Source organism: Myodes glareolus, chromosome 17 (assembly GCF_982192425.1).
Source record: "Myodes glareolus chromosome 17, mMyoGla1.1, whole genome shotgun sequence".
Lineage (NCBI taxonomy): Eukaryota > Metazoa > Chordata > Mammalia > Rodentia > Cricetidae > Myodes > Myodes glareolus.
This window is the reverse complement of record NC_142042.1, coordinates 67,864,425-67,886,476: the sequence shown is the minus strand read 5'-3', so window position 1 is coordinate 67,886,476 and position 22,052 is coordinate 67,864,425. Positions and strand designations below refer to the sequence as shown.

General features: G+C 49.3%; 1 protein-coding gene across 1 annotated transcript; it reads right to left on the bottom strand.

Annotated features, from left to right (window-relative positions):
* Nucleotides 1-14,777: 14,777 nt before the first annotated feature.
* Nucleotides 14,778-21,663, bottom strand: Ttc24 (tetratricopeptide repeat domain 24). The gene is given in 11 exon segments (XM_087897417.1): nucleotides 14,778-14,896; nucleotides 15,028-15,132; nucleotides 16,018-16,101; nucleotides 16,104-16,171; nucleotides 17,972-18,048; nucleotides 18,365-18,471; nucleotides 18,595-18,711; nucleotides 20,145-20,348; nucleotides 20,515-20,550; nucleotides 20,912-21,433; nucleotides 21,636-21,663. Coding segments are annotated over 11 exon segments (1,467 nt in total).
* Nucleotides 21,664-22,052: the final 389 nt, after the last annotated feature.

Here is a 22,052-nt window from a genome sequence, read left to right as displayed (position 1 = left end):
TCAGAAGGGCTAACTCATAGCCCTGGGCCAGTGGGGGGAAAAAAAAAACAACCCTCTCAGTGGGACCTCCAGATGTAAAGTTTTTCAGGTCCAATAATCCTCTCCGCAATACAATAATCCAAATCAGCAAATCAGACCAAATCAAACCAAATTAGAAAAAGCGCATGTTTAATGGATGCCAGTGCTCCCTGGTGCCCTCCAGAAAAACACGGAGAGGGGGAAGGTGTTGCAAGGAGGCTGCTTGTTGATTCCTGGCCGCTTAGCCCCAAAATAATCACACAGAAACTATATTATTTAAAACACTGCTTGACCCATTAGCCTTAGCTAACTCTTAAATCTAAATTTAACCCATTTCTATTAATCTGTGTATCACCACATGGCTGTGGCTTACCGGGTAAAGTATTGGCGGCTGTCTTCTGTGGGGCTAGATGGCTTCTCCCTGTCTCTGCCCTTCTTTCTCCCAGCATTCAGTTTAGTTTTCCCCACCTACCTAAGTTCTGCCCTATGAACAGGCCAAGGCAGTTTCTTTAATCACCAATAATATTCACAGCACACAGAGGGGACTCCCACCTTCCCTCCCCTTTTCTGTATAAATGAAAAGGAAGGTTTTAACTTTAACATAGTAAAATTACATATAATGAAACAGATATAAAGCAGAATTAGTTACAATGTTTATGTCTACTTTATCTTTTATCATAATTAACAAAAACTATATCTACTTACTATCTATTCTTCAACTCCATCAAAGACGAAAGGAGAACAGGAAAGACCACCTGTTCATACTCTGGGGGCAGTTTAAATAGCCTGTGAGTGGTCTTCACCCTCTACGGGGAGGGGTCACTGTTAAATATATTTTCTTGGCAACAAACCTCTTTGCCGCTGCAAATAATCTCTGTCAAACCAAATCAGACCAAATTAAAAGTTACCCAGGTTTAACAGGCACCAGGGCTCCCAGGTGGCCCTAGGAAAACATGGTGGGGGAACAAAAATGACCACCTGAGAGGAAAAGCGAAAACCACATGTTCATTCTCTGGAGGCAGTTTAAATAGCTTGTGGGAGTGGTCTTGACCTTCTCTGGTGAGGGGTCACCATTTGGTGGACTTTCTCAGAGGTGGAGTTTGGACTGAAGCAACTCCCAGGGGAGGGAGCTTCAAATGGAGTTCTCAGCCCAGCATTCCAAAACTGGATGCAGGGGCGCTGGGGTGAAGCCCCTGACTAAGTATTCCAGACCCATTGTATAAAGGGGTGCCAGGAACCTGAGGTGATGTTTCCAACCAAATATTTCAGACTCTCTGGATAAAGGGGCACTGGCTCCAGTCTGGCTACTTCTGGCAGGCATGGGGCAATGTGGGAGAGGGGAGAGCTGGGAATTGTTGGGCTCATGCTCAGCGAGAGGTGTGGCTGGAGAGGCATTCGGTTTACTGCCATCCTAGAGATGCCAGGCATCTGTTCCTTGAGGGAGATGAGAAAGTAGGTGTCTCGGAGAAAAATATTGTTATTACCCGTCTTATTTGTACCAACAAAGATGAGTATGCCAGGACAGGAGCAGATAGGCTCTTTATTGTGGCATCTTGGAAAACCAGAGGGTGAAAGGTCCTAACTGCTGGACAGACCAAGTGTCCTGAGTAGGTGCCCACTTGAGCCTGGAGAGACGGTACCAGCATGGGTGTCCCAGAAGCTTGGCAGCCAAGTGGGTGGTGAGGATTACCGTGTGAGGTCCTGTTCATCGAGGTTCAGGAGACCTAGAACTAGCTGTTTGAGGAATACTCTGTCCCCTGGGAGGAGTGGAGCAGATTCAGGGACATTAGGGTACACTGGTGTAGGGGCAAGGAGACAGTTGTCAGCATGTGAACGGAGAAGGAACCTCAGAAGGGAGAGGTAGGGTAGATACTCCACACCAGTGGAGGAGTTTGGACTGGGAGGTGATGGTTAAGGAGAAAGGGCCTGCCATAAAGGAGCTCAAAAGGACTCAGACCCTCAGGGAACATAGGGTGGCCCTGAGACAAGTAAGGGCAACGGGGAGAAGGGAGGGCCAAGATAACCTGAGTTCAATGGAGAGCTTGGTCAGCTGTTGCTTGCTGAGTGCATTGACCCTCTCCACCTTTCCCGATGGTTGTAAGCAGTAGGGGATGTGGAGTTTCCAGATGTTGAGAGCTTCTTACATGAGTTCCATGACCCTGGAAGTGAAGGCTGGCCCATTGTCCATCTGGATGGTTTCTGGGATGCCAAACTGAGGAATGATGTGGTCCAGGAGTACCTGAGCCATCACGTCTGCCATTTCCCTGGAGACCAGAAATGCTTCTATCCATCCTGTAAAAGTGTCCACAAGTGTTAGGAGATAGCAGAGTTTTTTATGAGTAGGCGTATGGGCAAAATCAGCCTGCCAATCTTAGCCCAGCTGGTGTCCATGAAGCTGATGCAGAGGTTGACATATATGGAGAGCCCCCTGTGGATTGGCCTGGGCACACATCTGGCAGGAGGAGTGAACCTGTGAAATAGAATCTCGAAGATGGCTGGGGTCAAAGAGGGGCTCTAAGAAATGGAACAAAGCTTTGGGCCTTATGTGCAAGGTCTGGTGGATGTCTGAAATGATTGCCAATGCCTGGTCTTGAGGAAGGATGAGACAGTTATTTATAGAACCATCCATCCTTAGTTTTCGTGGTTCCCTTTTTTATGATCTTGTCCCTCTCTTCTGGTTAGAAAAGAGGTGATAGGTTAACACCTCTGAGCCTTGGCATTGCCTGAAGCCACTGGGTCCTTGGGGGATTGGTGTCCCCGACAGTGAATAATGGCTACTTTTGCAGGGAGCTGGAGGGCCTCCAAGAGGTTGGCTATAAGGGGTCCATTAATATGAGAGTACTCTTGGTAGTAAGGAAGCCCTTTCCTTCCAGAGTGCAGAATGGATATGGGCTATTAAGAAGGCATATTTAGAGCCAGTGTAGATATTAGCCCATTGGCTCTTGGCTATTTGGAGTGCTCTAGTCAAGGCAATTAATTTGGCCTTTTGTGAGGAGGTTCCCATTGGCAGGCGGGTTGCTTCAGTGTGTTAGTGGAAGTGACCACTGCATGCACTGTCTGGAGGTTTCCTGATTTATCTGTAAGGGAACGTCCATGAACAGACAGGGTGAGTTGGGGATTTGTAAGTGGCTGGTCTAGAAGATCTGGCCAAGGTGAGCTTAAGGCCTCTACAGCCTCTGGGCAAAAGTGAGAGGAGGTACGGGGGGGGGGACAGGAAGGAGAGTTGTGGGGTTTAGGGAGGGACTGGAGGCCTAAGTAATTTGGGGGTTTTCTAAAACAGTAAGTGAAAAATCTAGACTTGTGAAGGCCCAAGGAGAGCGAGAGAGAGGAATGACTCAGATCTGAGAGGCGGTGGGTGGAATATACCGTGATTGGCCTGGACAGGGTGATCTTGAGAGTCTCCCGAGTGGGTTCAGCTGTCAGAGCTCTTCAGCATGGCTGTCATCCACAGATGGTGTGGGCCAGCTGTTTGGATAAAAAGGCAATATCCCGATTCGAAGGCCCAGCCTGTTGGGTTACAGATCCCGTGACCATGCCTGACCTCTCGTCTGTATAGAGATGGTAAAGCTTTGTGGGGTCTGGAAGAGCAGGAGCAGGGACTGTTAGAAGAGCATCTTGCAGTAGAGAGAAGCAGCGGTGGACGATGGCCGTGTGGGTGAGAGGCCCCGTGGGGGTCTCTGGCTGCCTAGTACAGAGGCTTGGCTGTAATGGCAAAGTTAGGAATCCAATGATGGAAGAACCATAGCAGGCCCAAAAATGAGAGGATCTGAGCCCCTGTGGTTGGAGGCTGTAAATCCTGCATGGCCGGGACCCTGTCAGAGGGGAGGGTCTTAGACCCCGGGCTGAGTTGAACACCCAAATAAACCACTGTGGGAGAGCACAGCTGAGCCTTAGCTGGTGAGACTCGATATCCCAGGGATCCAAGGAAGTTCAGGAGCGCAGAGGTGGCTGTCGGGACAGAGACAATGTAGGACTGCAGAGAAGGAGATCATCAATGCAATGGACGGGGGTGCTAGGACCAGGGTCAAAGTTTGAGAGATCTCGAGCCAGAGCTTGGCTAAAGAAATGGGGGCTGTCCTGAAAACCCTGAGGAGAACAGTCCATGTAAGCTGTCTGGAGGACGGGGAGTGAGGGTCCTCCCAGGTGAAGGCAAAGAGGTAGTAGAGTCAGGGTGTAAAGGGACAGTAAAGAAGGCGTCTTTTCGATCCAGAACAGTGAGTAGGAGGTGGCAGGAAGGACGTTAGACAGGAGATTGTAAGGGTTGTTAACCAGTGGGTGAATTGGAATAATCACTTCATTTATGAGATGGAGGTCTTGAACCAAGGAGTAAGCCCCAGAAGGTTTACACACGGGAAGGATGGGAGTGTGCAGGGTGGGTCCAGAGGAATTTAAAGTCCTTGAAATAGGAGGTGGGTGGTAACAGGCTTAAGACCTTGGTGATGGGTTTCAGGAATGGGAAACTGGGGTCTGGAAGGGAAGGACGAATGGTTTTTGAGGCGAAATAGGACTGTCTGGTAGTGAGTAGCAATCACAGAAATAGAAGTGTCCCGTACTTGGGGATCTACTGGATCAGGGAGGGTAGGGACAGAACAGTCTGGGGTAGGAACCTGTGAGGCTGTTAAAGTGAGAAGAAAATGTGACTCAGGAGAGGGTGTGAGGGCCAAAGTGAGTGTGGGCCCCGAAGCGGCTGAGAATATCTCAACCAAGTAGAGGTGCAGGGCAAGCGGGTGTGACCAGGAAGGAAGGAGAGAAGAATCTCCGGCAGGAATGCAGGGCAGTGGCAGGGTCCTAAGTGGGAAGGAGTGGGTCCCATCTACCCCCATGACTGAAAGTGGTGAGGGGAACGTAGGGTCTGAGTGAGATGTTAAAACAGAGTAGGTAGCTCCCGTGTCCAAAGGAAAGGCAATGGACTGACCAGATACCTGCAGGGTTACACTAGGCTTGGAGAGGGCGATGGGAGTCATCAAGTCTGGGCCGCATCAATCCTCTGCAAAGTGAGTAGTTTGAAGGCTGGCACTGTCTCACTTGCCGATGTTGGTGAGGCTAGACTTCCACGGCATAGAGGATGAGCCTGCATGGGGACATTGTGATTTCCAGTGTCCAGGTTGCTGACAGAGATAGAGCATGGCCTCATAGGTGGCAGAGTCCCAGGGCAATATCGTGCCAAATGGTCATTTAGGCCACATTTGTCCCAGTCTTCCCGCGAGGTTGACTTAGGCCGAGCTCCTGCAGGATGGAGCCTCATGGTTGACTTTCCTTGTGCCCCTCAGGGTCCTGGTGGCCTCAGGGCAGCTGCTAAGGCTTGGGCTTGGAGCATTGCCGCCTGTTGCAGCCTCGTCTGTCAGGAGGACTCAGCTGTCTCTTTTGGGAATTAAAATCTTTTTTTAAAAAAATATTTATTTATTTATTATGTTCTGTCTGTGTGTATGCCTGCAGACCAGAAGAGGGCACCAGACCCCATTACAGGTGGTTGTGAGCCACCATGTGGTTGCTGGGAACTGAACTCAGGACCTTTGGAAGAGCAGGCAATGCTCTTAACCTCTGAGCCATCTCTCCAGCCCCCGGGAATTAAAATCTTTAAAGGCCGTTTTCACCAGTTCCTGTATGGGGTTTGGGGTTCCTCAGCCTTTTTAATTTTTTTTTTAAATATCTGTTGCTGACTGAGAAATGAAATGGGTAGCCAGGACCGTGGCTCCCGCTGGGGAGGCTGGGTCCAGTCTAGTATACTGAACCATGATCTCTTGAAATCGGTTTAAAAGAATGGCCTGTTTTTGTCAGCTATCTGTTTGATCTCCCGAAGTTTATCAAAATTAACTACTTTTTCTGAGACCACCTCCAACCCTGAAGGAGTCAGCGACCATGATGTCCCACCTCTGTTGGCCGTTTTGGCCTGGTTGATAATCCCAGCGTGGTTCTGTGGCTGGCACCACAGCCACTTCCCCCACAGGGACTGTGCTGTCCACTGCTGGGTCTGGTCTGTGTACCGACCGTCTAGCTGCTGCCTGATTCTACTCGGCTCTTCAGGAGTGAGGGTAGAGGCCTGGGTGACATAGAAATTATGTCAGGTTAGATCGTAGGCCTGGGACAGATAGCAGAACTCCTTAATATAAACAGAAGGATTAACAGAGAAGGAACCCAACTGCTTTTCTATCTGAGAGAGGTCCGGAAGAGAGAAGGGAACATGGACTTTAATAATGCCATCAGCTCCCCCTACCTCCCTAAGAGGGCAGAGACGGGCAAGGTTATGGTGAGACCTGATATGAGAGGAGACAGGAGTATGGGAGCGTCAGGTCAGTGTGTAGAAGGGGTCAAAGAGGTGAGTTGTGGCATGGAGGTGTAGGGAGAGGTGGTAGGAGGAAGGGGAGGGGAGGAAGGTGGGTAAGGAGAAGAAAGTTGGCCTTGAACCTCAGGGACGGAGTGGGGGTGGGTGTGGGTGGGTAGGGGGAGGAATGTGGAGAACGTTGCTCCACAGGAGGGTACAGGTAGTTTGGGTTGGGGGAGCAGGGGAGAAGCCAGTGTCTCTGGCAGCATAGTCATGACAGAACTTTCAGGGTCCCAATTCCCAGATGGTCAGAAATCTGGAGGCCCAAATTGGTGCTGCAAGACATTGGCTACTGAGGGAGGGGCGAGAGCACAGCGCCCAGAAACATGGACATAGGAGAGTTCAGTCCGTTTATCTCCACGGTGGCAAAAATTTCCGAGGTCCTGGAGGATGGAGTCAAGAGTTCCCTCTGGTGGCCATCGTGTCCCACTGTCAAGGTCATACTGAGGACAAATCTTAGTGCACAGAAAAGGCCATTTGGGACAGATGGTTTGGGACAGTCCCAATTTATAAAGATTTTGTAAAAGGCAGCCCAGGGCGATATAGAATCCAACTTCGAATTGCAAGAGCCCATTTTAGAAGTCTATGCCAAATCTTGGGACTCCAGCCTGTCGCAATTCGTCCAGCATAACAAAGTTCTTGAGTCAAAAACGGGGGGGAGGGGGTGTTCATGAGAGATGTGTGGCAGATGTCTCTATCCATGTCTCTATCCACTCAGTCCCACCTCAGCAAGAACTGTCTCGCTTCTTGCGTTGGCACCTGGCACAGGACAGCCCGAAAATCAATAATCATAAATGGTCCCTGGACCCTAGAGGCATGTACTCACAAAGGAGAACTCACCAAGACAAAGCTGATCTTAGCCTGGTGAAGGGCATGGGAGAAGGGCATTTTCCAACACATGGGCCTGGGCCAGAGGGAAAACAGCCCCCCCCTCAACGTGGGACCTCCAAATGTTAAGTATTTTCCAGCCCTACAAACCTCTTTGCCAATGCAAATAATCCCAATCAGATTAAATTAAAATCAGACCAAATGAAAAATTACCCAGGTTTAATGGGTGCCAGCAGTCCTGGGTGACCCAGGGAAAACACGGGGGAGGGGGTAGGAAAACCAAAATGATCACCTGAGAGGAAAAGCAGAGACCACGTGTTTATTCTCTGGGGGCAGTTTAGCCTGTGGGAGTGGCTTGACCCTCCCTGGGGAGGGGTCACCATTGGCCGGTTTTCTCAGAGGTGGAGTTTGGACTGAGGCAATTCCCAGAGGAGGGTACTTGGAATGGATTTCTCTGCCCAGCATTCCAAAAATGGATGCCAGGGGCTGAGGTGAAGCCCCCGACTCTTCATATAAAGGGGTGCCAGGGAGCTGAGTTGATGTTTCTGACATTTGGAGGGGTCTGGACTGTGGCAGCTCCAGAGGAGGGGACTTGGGGTGGAATGTTCCACCCTAAATATGTCAGAATGGATGCTAAGGGGCTGGGGTGACACTTGCAACCACGCAGGCTGGTTTTGTTTTCGAGAGTTTCTGGTGTGGGTATGTGCACATGAACTCAGGGGCCCACAGGATCCAGGTGCCGTCTCATGCGGCCTAGGCTGCTCGTGAACTTATATTGCTAAAAATGGCCTAAAATGTGATTCTCCTGCCTTCACCTCCCATGTGCTGAGATACCAGGTCTGGGCCACTATGGCTGGCTCAAAGCTTGGTGATTCTGAAGACCAAAGCACGTGAAACATGTTTCTTTGACACAGATAGCGTGTTGACACGTGCCAGGTGCTGACATGAACTACCTCACTACCTCATGTCTAGTGTTCCCAGTGCAAAGGCAAGAAATGCGACCTGCCCAGCGGTAGTGAAGGTGGGTGCTGGGAGCTCAGCAGGCGGGCCTACAGTCTGCATGGAAGATTTATTCTGTATTCCCCAGTTTCAGAAACATGTAAATAAGGGCTTATCCCTTCTGATTTCATTCTGATGAGCTGAAACTATAGAATGAGACAACCAATGAGAGCTGTTTCCACGAAGGCAGTCTGAGTCCGATCCTTTCTGTTCCTGACATGGAGCCTTTGGGTTTTCCTTTTCAAATCCAAATCCAGACTCACATGGATTGAGTCTCTGCTGAGCCCCAGAGGTTTTGCATCCTTTTTAATCCTGCCAAACTCACAATGTAGTTTTAGTCTATCATAGATAAGCATATTCAATCAGGTAACACGATCATGGTTGGTTCAGGACTGACCCAATAAAGCATTCTTGTATGGCAGACACTGTCATTTAGCCCTTAAAACCCATTTTCCTCTCCTCCTTTGCTAGCAGATCTCCTGATTTTCATCTCTTTGTACAGCAAAACCTTACATTCTCTCATCTCCCTCCAGCCGGTAAGAATGGCCATAATTAAATTTTGACCACTTATGAACAGAAATGACATCTTCCAACTTTCATAAAGTACTCCCAAAGGGGGAGGCCGTTATTTTGTTTGTTTGTTTTAGAGACAGAGTCTGACCATGAGCCCTGACTATTCTGGAGTTCACTCTGTAGACCAGGCTGGCCTCAAATCAAAAGATCACAGAGATCTGCCTGTCTCTGCCTCCCATGTGCTGAGGTTAAGGGTATGCATCACTATGCCTGACTTCATAGTGTACATTTTTTTAGATTTATTTTGATTTCATGTGCATTGGTATCTCACCTGCATGTGTGTCTGTGTGAGGGTGTCAGATCCCCAGGAACTGGAGTCACAGACAGTTGTAAGCTGCATGTGGGTGCTGGGAACTGAACCCTGGTCCTCTAGAAGAGTGGCCTGTGCTCTTAACCACGAGCCATTTCTCCAGCCCCACTTCTTATTACTGCTGAGATAAAGGTATGAGGCTTGTCTCAGGGTTACTACTGCTATGATGAAACATGACCAAAAATTAAATTAAGGAGGAAAGGGTTCATTTGGCTCACACTTCCACACCATGGTCCATCCCTATCATCAAAGGAAGTCAGGACAGGAACTCAAAGGGGCAGGAACCTAGACAGGAGCTAATACAGAGGCCATGGAAGCGTGCTGCTTACTGGCTTGCTCATCATGACTTGTTCTTCCTGCTTTCCTATAGAACCACCAGCCCAGGGATGGCACCACCTACAACAGGCTGGGCCCTCCCACTATGAATTGCTAATTAAGAAAATGCCCTGCACATGGACCTAATGAAGGCATTTTCTCAATTGAGGTTCCCTCCTTTCAAATAAGTCTAGCTTGTGTCAAGTTGGCATAACCTCTCCAGCGCAGTGCTACTGGCGGAGCAGCTGACAGAACCTCTCCAGCGCAGTCTGTCTGTGGAGCAGCTGACAGAACCTCTCCAGCGCAGTCTGTCTGTGGAGCAGCTTCTTTCTTCTCTCCCCAAAGGCCTTCTGCATGTGCTTCATCACTGAGCTACTTCCCCAATCCCTGAAACAGTGGTGAGGCAGAAACCCCATGCTAATGTCAGAGCTGGGGCGTACAAATGTGTCAGCAGTTAAGAATTCTTGTTGCTGTCGCCTGGCAGTGGTGGCACACGCCTTTAATCACAAAATTCAGGAGGCAGAGACAGGTGGATCTCTGTGAGTTTGAGGCCAGGCTGGTCTACAAGAGGTAGTTCCAGGACAGTCAGACTACTGTCTCAAAAACATATAATCAATCAAACAAACAAGACTTAAAAAAAAAAAGAACACCCACCCAGGAAAGATAGACATTAACACCTAGCATCACCTTGACCACCCCGACGTCCATCCATTGCTGGTGGGAGTGCAAACTTGTAACTATAACAGTTAGTGTGACCTAGTGTGACACTGGTTAAATATAGAGATCAGCTGTACCACTCTCAGATACACGCCCAGAGGACTCTGCATCCTATCACACAGACACCTGCTCATCCTTGGTCACTGCTGCTCTACTCACGATAGCCAAAAAATGGAAACAGTCTAGATGTCCATCAACAGATGAAAGGATAATGAAAAGGTGGTAGATTTACACAATGGAATATTATTCAGCTGTAAAATATGAAATTTGCAGGTAAATGAACGGTACTAAAAAAAAAATCATGTTGAGTGAGGTGACCCAGACTCAAAAAAAGAAACATGGTATGTTGTCTTAGTTAGGGTTTACTATTGCTGTGAAGAGACACTGGTGATGGGGAAGCTCTGTCAACCAATCACATCTAGTTAAGGTGTGGCTACCTGGGGCCCAGGAACAAACACTGGGAGGACCCAGGTGCACGGTGCGCACTCTCTCTAGCTCTCTGCAGCCCCCACCAGACAGGTAGGAAGTCGGACCTCCCACTCTTGTGACCATTAAAATATAATTGTCATTCTTGAGTTGGCCTGGTTATTTATCGTACCAATCTAATTCACAACACACCATGACCACAGCAACTCTTCTAAAGAAAACATTTAGCTGAGGGTGGCTTGCTTACAGTGTCAGAGGTTCAGTTCGTTATGATCATGAAGAGAAGTATGTCAGCCTGGTGCTGGAGCTGAGAGTGCTATATCTTCCAGGCAACAGGAAGTTGACTGACTGTCACATTGAGGGAAGGTTGAGAAAAAGAGACCTCAAAACCCACCACCACAGTGACATACTTTCTCTAACAAGACCACACCTCCTAATAGTGCCACTCTCCTTGGGGGCCACTTTCTTTCAAACCACCATATATGTGTCCTCTTATATGTAGGTGTTAGCTTTTAAGCCTTCAATAGGTATACCAGTATAACCACAGACGTTAGGTATAGAGTAAGGAACTAGGTGTGGGGAGAATCTTCTAGGATGAGTCTCCCAAGGAAGGGAAAATAGAATATATAGTAAGAGAGAGACTGGGGGGAAACAGGAACAGGAGAATTAGAGTAGGAGAGAAAAAGGGGGTAGACTGTAGAGAGGGACAAATAACACCACGGGTCACCTGAGTAGTCACACAGAACCCAACTACAGCAGAAGTTTCTTCAATATAAACATATATGAAAGAAATCTAAATGGAATCATGAGATAGTACGGAAGACAGAGCCCCAACCAGACACCTTTGACCCCCAAATGAACCTTCAGCACCAAGAGTGGATTACATCTGACTGACTTGTTGGCCAAAGGAAACACCCAGACAACCTGGGCTTTTGTCAAGTGTATTAGTTGTTCTCCACAAATGGATGGCAAGGACGTATTCCAGCAGAACACAGCGTTGACATCTCACTGAACACAGAGAAACTGTGAGGTGCCTAGTTAGAGCATTCACCCCTGAGACCAGAGAGGCCATGGCCCTGGGGAACCAAATACTACACTAGTGCTTAAGGAACACAGAATTAAGATGACTCCTGATGACATTCTGCTGGAGCCAGAGATCAGTGTCTTGCCCAGTCATCATCAGAGAAGCTCCTCCTGTAATAGATGGGAATTACACAGAGATTCACAACGGGACAATGTACAGAAAGTGAGAGACATTAGAACACTCGGTCCTAAACCCTCTTTTCGGGGCTCAGGGAGCTATGCAGAAAAGGCAGAAAGATAGTAAGAGCCAGAGTTGATGGATGACTCCAAGGAAGCAGTGTCGTCCAGACACAGGGCCCATGCTCATGTGAATTCATAGAGGCTGTGGCGGCATGCCCAAGGTCTGCACAGGTTCAAGGGTCCCAGTGCTGAGAGGAGAAAGTAGACATGATCTTCCAACCCTAACCAAGACAACTACTGGCAAAGAAAAATCTGTTTTTGCCAAAGAAGTCTCCCTGGGTATATTAACCACGGTTAATGGTAGGCCCCATGCCTGGCAGTAGATGGCCAACTCAAATGCTCAACAGTGTTTTATAGACTTTTTGTCTTATGTTGCTTTGTTTTGGCGTTTTTTTTTTTTTTTATCTTACTAGTCTTTTGCTTGTAAATTACGGTTTCCATTTTTGTGTTTTTTGGGGTTTGTGTGTATATGTGCTTTTTTGTTTGTGTTTTGTTTTTTAATTTGATCATTTGAGAGAGAGAAAGAAGGTGCAGAGAGTTGGATGGATGGGGAAGATCTGGAAGAAGATGGGGAACAGGAAACCGTGATCAGAATAGATACTATGAATTTTTAAAAAAGGCTGGACATGATGGTGCACACCTTTAATCCCAGCACTCAGGAGGCAGAGGCAGATCTCTGTGATTTTGAGGTCAGCCTGGTCTACATTGTGAGTTCCAGGACAACCAGGGCTACATAGAGAGACCCTGTCTCAGAGAGAAAAAATGTGTTTTTTCTCTGTGAAACTGTGGGCAACCTCCCTGATCCCTCCCAGTCTCCTTTGCACAATGCTGGGGATGGAATTCCAGGCATTTTGTTTGCTAGACAAGTTCTGGACCACAGAGTCCCACTCCAGCCATGTTAGCTGGACTCACATCTGTTTAAATCTCAGCACAGTGAGAAAGGATGAGCGTGAGACTTGCTTTGGTCTCTCCTGCACCTTTTTATCACTCCATTCACTTCTGTAGACCAGGCTAGCACTGAACTCAGAGTTCTGACTGCCTCTGCTTCCAGAGTCTGGGATTAAAGGCACGTGCCACCTCCACCCAGCCATGTTCATCATGTTTTTATACAAACCTTAATAGTTACCTGTCACCCACAATTTCCAGTTTGTTTCTCTTTATTTTTAGATTTATTTATTTTATTGTATCGTATGAGTGTTTGCCTACGTGTATGTCTGTGACTCACGTGTGTGCCTGATGCCCTCAGGTCTGAAGATGGCCTTGGTTCCCCTAGAGTTATGAATGGTTGTGACCCACCATGTGGGTCCTCAGAAGAACAATGAATGCTCTTAACCGTCTCCCCCACCCCTCCGCACCCCCAGTTTGCAAGTGGAGTGCCAGATCACTCCAGATGCTTAGGGTCTGAATCACTTGGTAAATCCCTCCTGGCTTGTATCTGATTCAGCTGCAGTTGTTTTGAAGCAACTAACCTTGGCTTGCAGCAGTGCTGGAGGAATTGCTTGCTCACTTAGCGCCATGCCCTGTTAGGCCCTCAGTCCCTGGCTACAAGTGAAGTAAACAGAAACAATAAGAAAAATGACTTAGTTTGAATGAGTCTTTGTAGGACAAAGATTCCTTTCACATGTAGGTCCTGGATTCACATTTTACACTAACTCCTAGCAGCCTGCTGGTCAGCTCGGGTGGGGGTGGGGCTGCACTGCTGGCTGCACCACGGAGTCCATCTCAGGGACTGTTCGTGTGACTGGAAGTTTAACCCCTGGCCTTTGAGCCTCCTTTTGTTTTGTTTTGTTGTCAGATTTTTGTTTTGTTTTGCATTTTATTTTTTTGAGACAAAATCTCATCATATAGCCCTGGCTGGCCTGGTACTTGATATGTAAACCAGGCTAGCCTCAAACTCACAGAGATCTTCTGGTCTCAGCCTCCCTAGTGTTGTGAAATAAAATATTTGTTTAACTATGTAAAGAAGTGTTGTGTTTGTTTATGCTGCCTTTGTTTCACTATGCACAGATGTGTTGCTGTTTTACCTTGTCTGCCTAAGGCACCTGATTGGTCTAATAAAAAGCTGAATGGCGATAGGTAGACAGAGAAGGGATAGGCGGGGCTGGTGGGCAGACAGACAGACATGGTGGAAGTAGAAAGCAGGACAGACAGTATGCAGATGAGGTAAATGAGCCTCGGAGCAGCACATAGATCAATAGAAGTGGCTTAGTTTAAGTTAAAAAAAAAAAGCTAGCTAGAAACAAGCGTAAGCTAAGACCAAACATTCATAACTAATAAGTCTCTGTGTCATGATTTGGGGACTGGTAGTCCAAGAAAGCCTGCTACACGCTAATTGTTCTGTTACTTTTTAAGATAAATCTCACTATGTAGTCCAGGCTGGTCTTCAAGGGGTGATCTTCCTGCCTCCTTCTGAGTGTTGGGATCATGCCAATTCTCCTCCCTCACATGCTCCTCTGAGTAAACACCTGTAAGTGCTTAGGCTGTGGTGTAGGCCTAGTAAATGTCACTATTGTCATTATTGCGGCTGTGACCTGGGGTGTCCTGCAGGTGTCAGTAGTGGAGCGTCTGTTCTCCACTACAGAACTATAGAAAAGGGGACACGGAGAAGGTCAGTGGTCCCAAGGTCAGCTGAGCTAGGAAGTCACTTTTAGAACTGACATAGGCCTTAGCAGTTATGACATCCTAATCCAGAAAAGCAAAGATCAGTGTCCACCAACCATTTTATAGTTTTCTTTTATCTAATGAGTTATAGACTCCCCAAGAGGAGCAAAGAGAATCTTAATGCTGAGCCAGCACAGACCTTGGTCTGCCTGTTCAGGGGTGCTATGTCCATACCCAGCTAAAGAGGTTCCTTCCCCAGAGCCCCTAAATGCATATATTGAGAAGTTCCTGCTGGGGTGAGAGCTGTGGTCAGCAGGTGCAAGTCACATGATCATGCAGAAGCCAGAATGGTTGCATGTCCTCTGAGGGTTCCTTCTGAGGGCTTCCTTGGTCCACATGGATGGCCTAACAGAGGCAGAGAGGCCTGCCCTGGGCACTGGGGAAGCATAGGAGGCGGCTCCCTGTTCGCAGCATCTCATCCCTATCTTCCTCAGGACTCTGCTTTTCCCAGGCCTGCAGGCAGGCTGCGCAGGAGCCAGGCATACCGCCAAACACTAGCGCCTTTCTCCTCTCAACCTTACAACCACTTCAAGTTATTTCTTTTATTGTGCCGTCCATTCCCCAGCCTCCACCCCTCCCCTAGGAACCTACCTACTGACTTGGAGCTTGTTGGGTGCTGTGATGACCCACCAGATGGAGGGGTGCTCCACTCCACTGGGACTGAGGCCTCCAGCTGGAAGATGAACAGTGGCCCCTAAGCCTGATGGAGAAGGTCAGATCCATTTATTACAGGCCTCGTCATGACCAGGACAGCACAGTGGGAGGGAGGTGGCAGGGCTGGGGTCAAATGGGGTGGATGTCCAGGCATGAATCGGTTACTTCATGAAGGATGCCTTGTATGGACCAGATGCTTGATAAACACGGGCCGTCTACTGACAGTGGTATAGGCTCCTGTGTCAGAAGGGAACACACCGAAAAGAACTTATCAGTAGTTCAAGCCAGCTCACCAAGTAATAAGGCCTTTGGGACAGTCTAATAAGAAGCAAGGCCCAGCATGGTACCTGACATGGAGCAGTATTGACTGAGGTTTCTGTCCCACCCTGTCCTGCGTCATTCAGTCCCAAAGAAACACACAGAGGTCTACATTAATCATAAACTGGTTGGCCTAGTAGCTCAGGCTTCTTATTAACTCTTATAACTTATATTAGCCCACAATTCTTGTCTGTGTTAGCCACGTGGCTTGGTATCTTTTTTGGCGAGGCAGTCACATCTTAGCACCCTCTATGTCTGAATGATGACTGCAGACTGACTCTTTCTCTTCCCAGAATTCTCCTGTTCTCATTACCCTGCCTCTACTTCCTGCCTGGTCACCCTGCTGATACTTCCTGCCTGGCTACTGGCCAATCAGCATTTTATTAAACAAGTGCAAGAAACAAATGTTTACAGGGTAAAACCATTGTCCCCCAGCAGAGTGGGCTTTCCATCCTAAGGTGTTAGGAAATGAAAGCCACAGGACAGGAGGGAACACACATCTGGGAAGGGCTTGGGGGAGATGGACCAGGCCCTGAGGAGACAAGCAGAAATGTGGGAAGGCAGGGGGCAATCTGGGGATCCAGGGATGGGTGGCAGGCCTGGGTGGGGGTACCAGGAGAGAGAGTTCTGACTTTCAGGAGTGGGCCATGTTTTTCCCACTCCCTCCACTCATGGTCCTGTCTCTGAGGTTCTACCAAAGGGTCATGTTCACCAGTCCCTCCGTCTCTTTCTCCTCAAGGCCCTCTCCTGGTTTTTCATCTTCCCACCTACTGAAAGGTTTTCAGGGACAGAGAACTGAATGTGGCCCAGCTGTGGGACAGCCCACTGGCCAGCTCTCCACCTCTGGCCAGCAAACCCTCTTCCACCTCTCCAGGCCTGCTTTGGTTCACCTGTCCTGGGCATCTTCTGCACGGCTTTGTGCTCTAGTAGAGGCCCTTGCCGTTGGCCTGAGCCTTCTCGGAGCAGAGGGCTAGGGAAGCACAGACTCTCATATGGAAAAAATCGCTACTTGGCTGTCACACTGTCCTGCCCGCTGCCTTCAGGGAGCTAGAACATCCCCGCCACAGACCTACTTGCTGGAGACAGCCCAGGGGGGTTCTGAGAATCAAATTCTGACATGAGTCCTTCGATCTATAAAGGCCTACCTACTAAATCTTACGTGACAAACCAGGCTTGCTGACCAAACCATAATCTGACCGCTACCCTGTCGTGCCTGAAGCCTTCCGGTACTGTCAGAGCTGGTGAGAGACCTTAACTGGACCCCAAGTCTTTTGACTTTTAATCCAAGCCCCCGCCTGTTCCGGATAAGTACCTCTGCCCCTCAGTGTGGTAACTGAATTTAGGGCCTCTGTTGTGGGATATCTGATCACACTGTAAACTCCAAGTTTGCATTTGCATTAATTAAATAAAATCAACCTTGGGTCAGGAGGCTGAGTTATCAACTAGTTGACAGAAGTCAATCAGAGAGTCATAGGGTGTCTGTGAGACAGTAGAGAGGTGCGCAGGAGGAAGTAGGGGGGACTCAAGGTAGCTGGGGTTCTTTTGTTTTGGTGAGCAGAATGATGCTCCTCGGCCTCTCTGAGCTAGCAGGTTTTCACCGCAGCCTTTGACCCCCGAGTCTTACTGATAAATAGAACAACTTAACTGAAAGCTGTATTTGGCAACAGTAACATAGCCGGTGCCTGCGGGAACAGAATTCTCACCAGCCGGGGCCACTGCCGGAGAGACAAGCCAGTAACTGTGGAGCTGTGTTTGCTGGCTAAAACAGCAACAGATTAAAAAATCTCAACCCCACTGACGGAAAAACAACAAGCTTTACATATGTTGGGCAAGCGTTCTACAACTGAACCACACTCCCTGCTTCAGGTGAATTTAATTGTGCTCAGAGACTACACAGTGTCCCGGTCTTTAAAGGAAGAGGACACCAGGCGGTGGTGGTGCTCGCTTTTAATTCCCAGCACTTGGGAGGCAGAGGCAGACGGATCTCTGTGAGTTCGGGGTCTACAGAGCGAGTTCCAGGACAGTCAAGGGTACACAGAGAAACCCTGTCTCAAAAACCAAACAAACAAAACAAAACAAAACAACAACATTTCATTTGTCATTCAACCCATTCAACCCTATAACAAAGCATAGATTTCAGTTTTTGGGGTGGGGGTAAGTTTCCTATGGGGAAAAGCATTTGGAGGGCCCATGACCTGCAGATGGAAACTAGGAAGCAAAATGAGCCGGAGGCAGAGTTTAGGGGAACCTGGAGTGTTCAGCTTCTGGAGCTTTCTTGGAGCACCACCCCCTCCTGTGGCCATTTAGGGAACTGCACCCAATGACCGATTCCCAAGTCTTCGCACCCAGTGGATTTACCTCTCAGTCAGGGTAAGCTGTTGTGGTACAGCTCTTGTGCAGACACAATCTCCTGCCACCTCCCTGCCCCACCCCCACAACCTGATATACATACATCCCTCCTGCAAACCCAGAGGCAGATGAACACAGGAGCAGTTAAATGTGGCATCCCTGAGAGCATCCTTTCTGGGCAACTTGATCCCACCTCCTGGTCTCAGGTGTCATATTACCTGGACTGAGCCAAGAAGGTCCTCATGGCACCCACCAGCTTGGCTACAAGCCCTTCCGGCACAGAACCTGGCTCATGCTGGGGAAAGGGGGAAGTGGGGGAGTGGGAATGGACGGGGCTGTGCAATCTGCAGGAGGAGGAAGGGGACAGAAAGAAAGCACAAGAACTCCGTTTGCCTTTTTTTGTGCCCTGACCCCATGCCCTTGAGTCCCCGAGCCCTGAACTGTGGGCAGACTGCCTCTTTCTCCAAGTAACAGCCCAGGACCTGGAATGGATGGTGTTTCTAGTGAGTAACTATGAGGCAGGGCAAGGAACAAAGGCCGCAGGGTCAGCCAGAGACAGTTTCTGGAGGAGGAAGAGCAGGAAGAGTCAGGGCCATCATGGAGGGTCTCACCTGACACTGGGCCAGCACCTTCTTATAGTATTTCAAGGCCTGGTCATGTTGCCCGAGTCCAGCAAGCTTCCCCAAGGCCCTTACAGGCCACTGTCCCTTCCTGTCCCCTAAGGAGGAGAGCTTGAAAGATCTTTCCATGTTCCCTGTTCCACAGACCCTTCCAGCGTGTGCATCCTGTCTTTGCCCCCCCCCCCCCCCCGCCCAGTTCCAAACTAACTCCTCATTCTTACCAGTCTCTTGGGCATGCAAATAGCTGTCCCAAGCAGCCCTGTGGTCTTCCAGTTGGCTCAGTGAGAATGCCAGGCCACCCAAGCTCCGACCTTGTTCCAACCGCTGGCCCACAGAGCCTGAAACCAGAACACATCCATCTGTATAGGGGCTTGGTTGCTGGAGCATCGATACCCTGCCCCCAACAAGGCAGGGTCCCAGGCTCCAAGAGCCGAGCCTCAGTACCCCTAGGTGACCCACGAAGGCCCAGGCTGTCCAGCTTTAGCCTCTCTCACCTCAAGCTTTACCCTAAATGCCTCCCTGGCCAGCTGGAGCCAGGGAGTCAGTCAAGGTCAGATTAATAGTTTAAAACAAGCAAAACAACAACAATAATAAAAACATAAAACCACTTCTCACTATGTAGGACCTGACTGGTGTAATTCACAGAAATCTGTCTCTACTTCTAGAGTGTTAGGGTTGAAGCAGCAGCGATTTTCTACCATATCCTGAAGGAAAAAATCTATTTAGGAAGGCACCCAGGTCATATTTACAGTCCCACTTATGTGGTGTGGAGGCTGGGTTTAATTTTTTATTTGTTTGTTTTTATAGTGCTGGGAATGGAATCCAGGGCCCTGTGTATGCCAGGCAGGCACATTACCACCGAGCTACACCCCCATTGTTTTCATTTTTCCACATTTATTCTGTGGGTGTGTGTGTGCACAGGTGGAAGTCTGAGGACAACTTCTGGGAATAGGTGCTCCCCTTCATCAGCACGGGCTCTGGGGAGTGCGCTCAGGCTGGCTGCTTCCCTGCTGAGCCACCTCACCAGCCCTTCATAGTCTGGTAGTCCCATTTGGTGTTGCTGCTAAAGGTCACACTCAGTTGAGGAGATCCAGGGCAGCACTTCTGGCCTCTTGACCCAGGCCGCTGAGCCTACAGCCCTTTGCTCTGTCCACTCTCCCATTTCAAGTAGTGCCAGAAGGTCCCAAAGATCCATCCACCCAAGGCTACTGGGTGTGCAGCTGTACAGACATAGCACCCAATTCTCTCCTCCAGGTCCCCAGGCTCCTCCAAACCCTAGGGCACCACCAGGCCCATTGGAAACTTATTCTTTTTTAAAAAAAAATATTTTTTATGGTTTATTTAACTTTATTTTATGTGCATTGGTGTGAAGGTGTCAGATCCCCTGGAACTGGATCTTCAGACAGTTGTGAGCTGCCATGTGGGTGCTGGGAGTTGAACCTGGGTCCTCTGGAAGAGCAGTCAGTGCTCTTAACTGCTGAGCCATCTCTCCAGCCCCTCTTTTTCTTTTTTGACAGATACCATGTAACCCAACCTGGCCTTGAATTTGATATGTAGCCAAGGATGATTTTAAGCTTCTGCCTCTCTTGCTTCCACCTACTGAGTACCAAAATTACAGACACACACCACCACACTTGGTGTATGTAGTTCTGGAACTCAGTTCATGGCTTTGTGTATGCTAGGCAAGTGCTCCGGCTGTACATATTCCCAGTCCTGAAACCTCTTCTTAATCCTTTAGTCTTGGCCTCACTCTCCAGTCCTAGACACCCACCATACTGATTGGCAGTCTACTGGTGAAACTCCTTGGCTTCTTGATAGTGGCCAAGGACATTGTAGGTCATTCCAAGGTTTTGAAACACTGTTGCCTGGTCTGCTGGCTGTTGACAGGAGAGTAGGGTCTGCAGGAAGGCCTCTATAGCCAAAGGAAACAGTTGAAGTTGGAAGTGACCCATGCCTAGGTCATTGTAGAGCAGCCCTGGAGAGCAGAGACAGTCACTGACAGTCAAATGAGCCATGACGAAGGCTGCACAGGTACAGCTCCTGACCTGCTCCTCCAGCCTCCGGTCCCTTCTCAGCACTCGGGGCACCAGGCTTGGGCTCAGCCCCTCCTCAGATCCCACAGCTTCTTTACTAAGGCTCACTCAGCAGGCCCCGAGCAGTGCTCTGGTCAGCATCAGCTCACAGTGCTCCTCCATCAGTGCTCTGGTCAGCATCAGCATCAGCATCAGCTCACAGCCTCCTCCATCAGTGCTCTGGTCAGCATCAGCATCAGCTCACAGCCTCCTACAACAGTGCTCTGGTCAGCATCAGCATCAGCTCACAGCCTCCTCCATCAGTGCTCTGGTCAGCATCAGCTCACAGTGCTCCTCCATCAGTGCTCTGGTCAGCATCAGCATCAGCATCAGCTCACAGTGCTCCTCCATCAGTGCTCTGGTCAGCATCAGCATCAGCTCACAGTGCTCCTGCATCAGTGCTCTGGTCAGCATCAGCATCAGCTCACAGCCTCCTCCATCAGTGCTCTGGTCAGCATCAGCTCACAGTGCTCCTCCATCAGTGCTCTGGTCAGCATCAGCTCACAGCTTGCTTCCTGTAAACTGCAGGCTTCTTGCTTAGGCCATCCCAGGGCCTGATATCAGGCTCCCATTTTTGCCTGTGTTTCCCCATGGTCACCCTGGGACTGGTAATAGCCCAGAGCCCTGTGATACCAGTCCAAAGCTTGGGTCAGTTCACCGAGTGCCTAATAGGCCAAAGCCACATTGAAGCACTGGTCAGCACAATACCAGTCTTTGGACTTCTCTTCAGGATGGGCTCTCAGAAGTAGCTCAAGTCCTATGGCCGGGTAACCTGTCTCCACATAGGCAGCACCTAGGTTGAAGGCGCAGGCTCGAAGAACAGAGCTGTCTCTGGAAGATGGGACCATGGAGGCTAGCAGGAAGGCCTTCTGGAAGCTGCCCAAGGCCTCCTGAGCCTGACCAGCCTGTAGAGCCGTGAGGCCAGCCCTGGTGAGGGTCTCGACATTGGTTTCTTGCTGCAGCCACTTCCTTTTCTCCTTTTTCTTCCCACAGTTTGAAGATTTGGGTACAGGCTCGAGTTTTGGGTGGCTGTCCTTGGGAACAGGGGAATATCTAGGGTTGACACCAGACAACAGAGGGGTCAGCGTGTCAGCCTTTGCTCCCTCCTCTACCCCTCCAGTAGGATCCCATAAGGGAAATTGGAGTCTACCTCTGACCAGGGGATTGAGAAGTTCCCCCTGACTCTTCCCTTGCCTCCTGTGTCACAGTGGGCAGCATTCTGTCTCCCACTTCACAGAACTCTTCCTGTGGCCTTTGTTAGTGCTCAGACCCCTTCCGTGAATTAATCCCCCTTGCTACAAAAACCAAACACCAAACAAGCAAAGGTCCCTGCAACCTTCTGTAATTTCATAGGCCTTTTCTCCCCAAAGTCTTCCCCCAACCCTGACCCCCCAGTACTGGGGATTGAACCCAGAATTCAAGACAAGCACTCTGCCGCTGAGCTGTGCCACCAGCCCCATTTATCACATAGGGTTAGCAAGGGAGGCTTTCTTGTCTTCCTCTAGCCTGGGAACATGTGGAACAACTAGATTTCAATGAAAGTTTATGAAAGGGGGGCTGGAGCAATGGCCCAGCAGTGAAGAGCACTTGCTGTTCTTGCAGAGGGC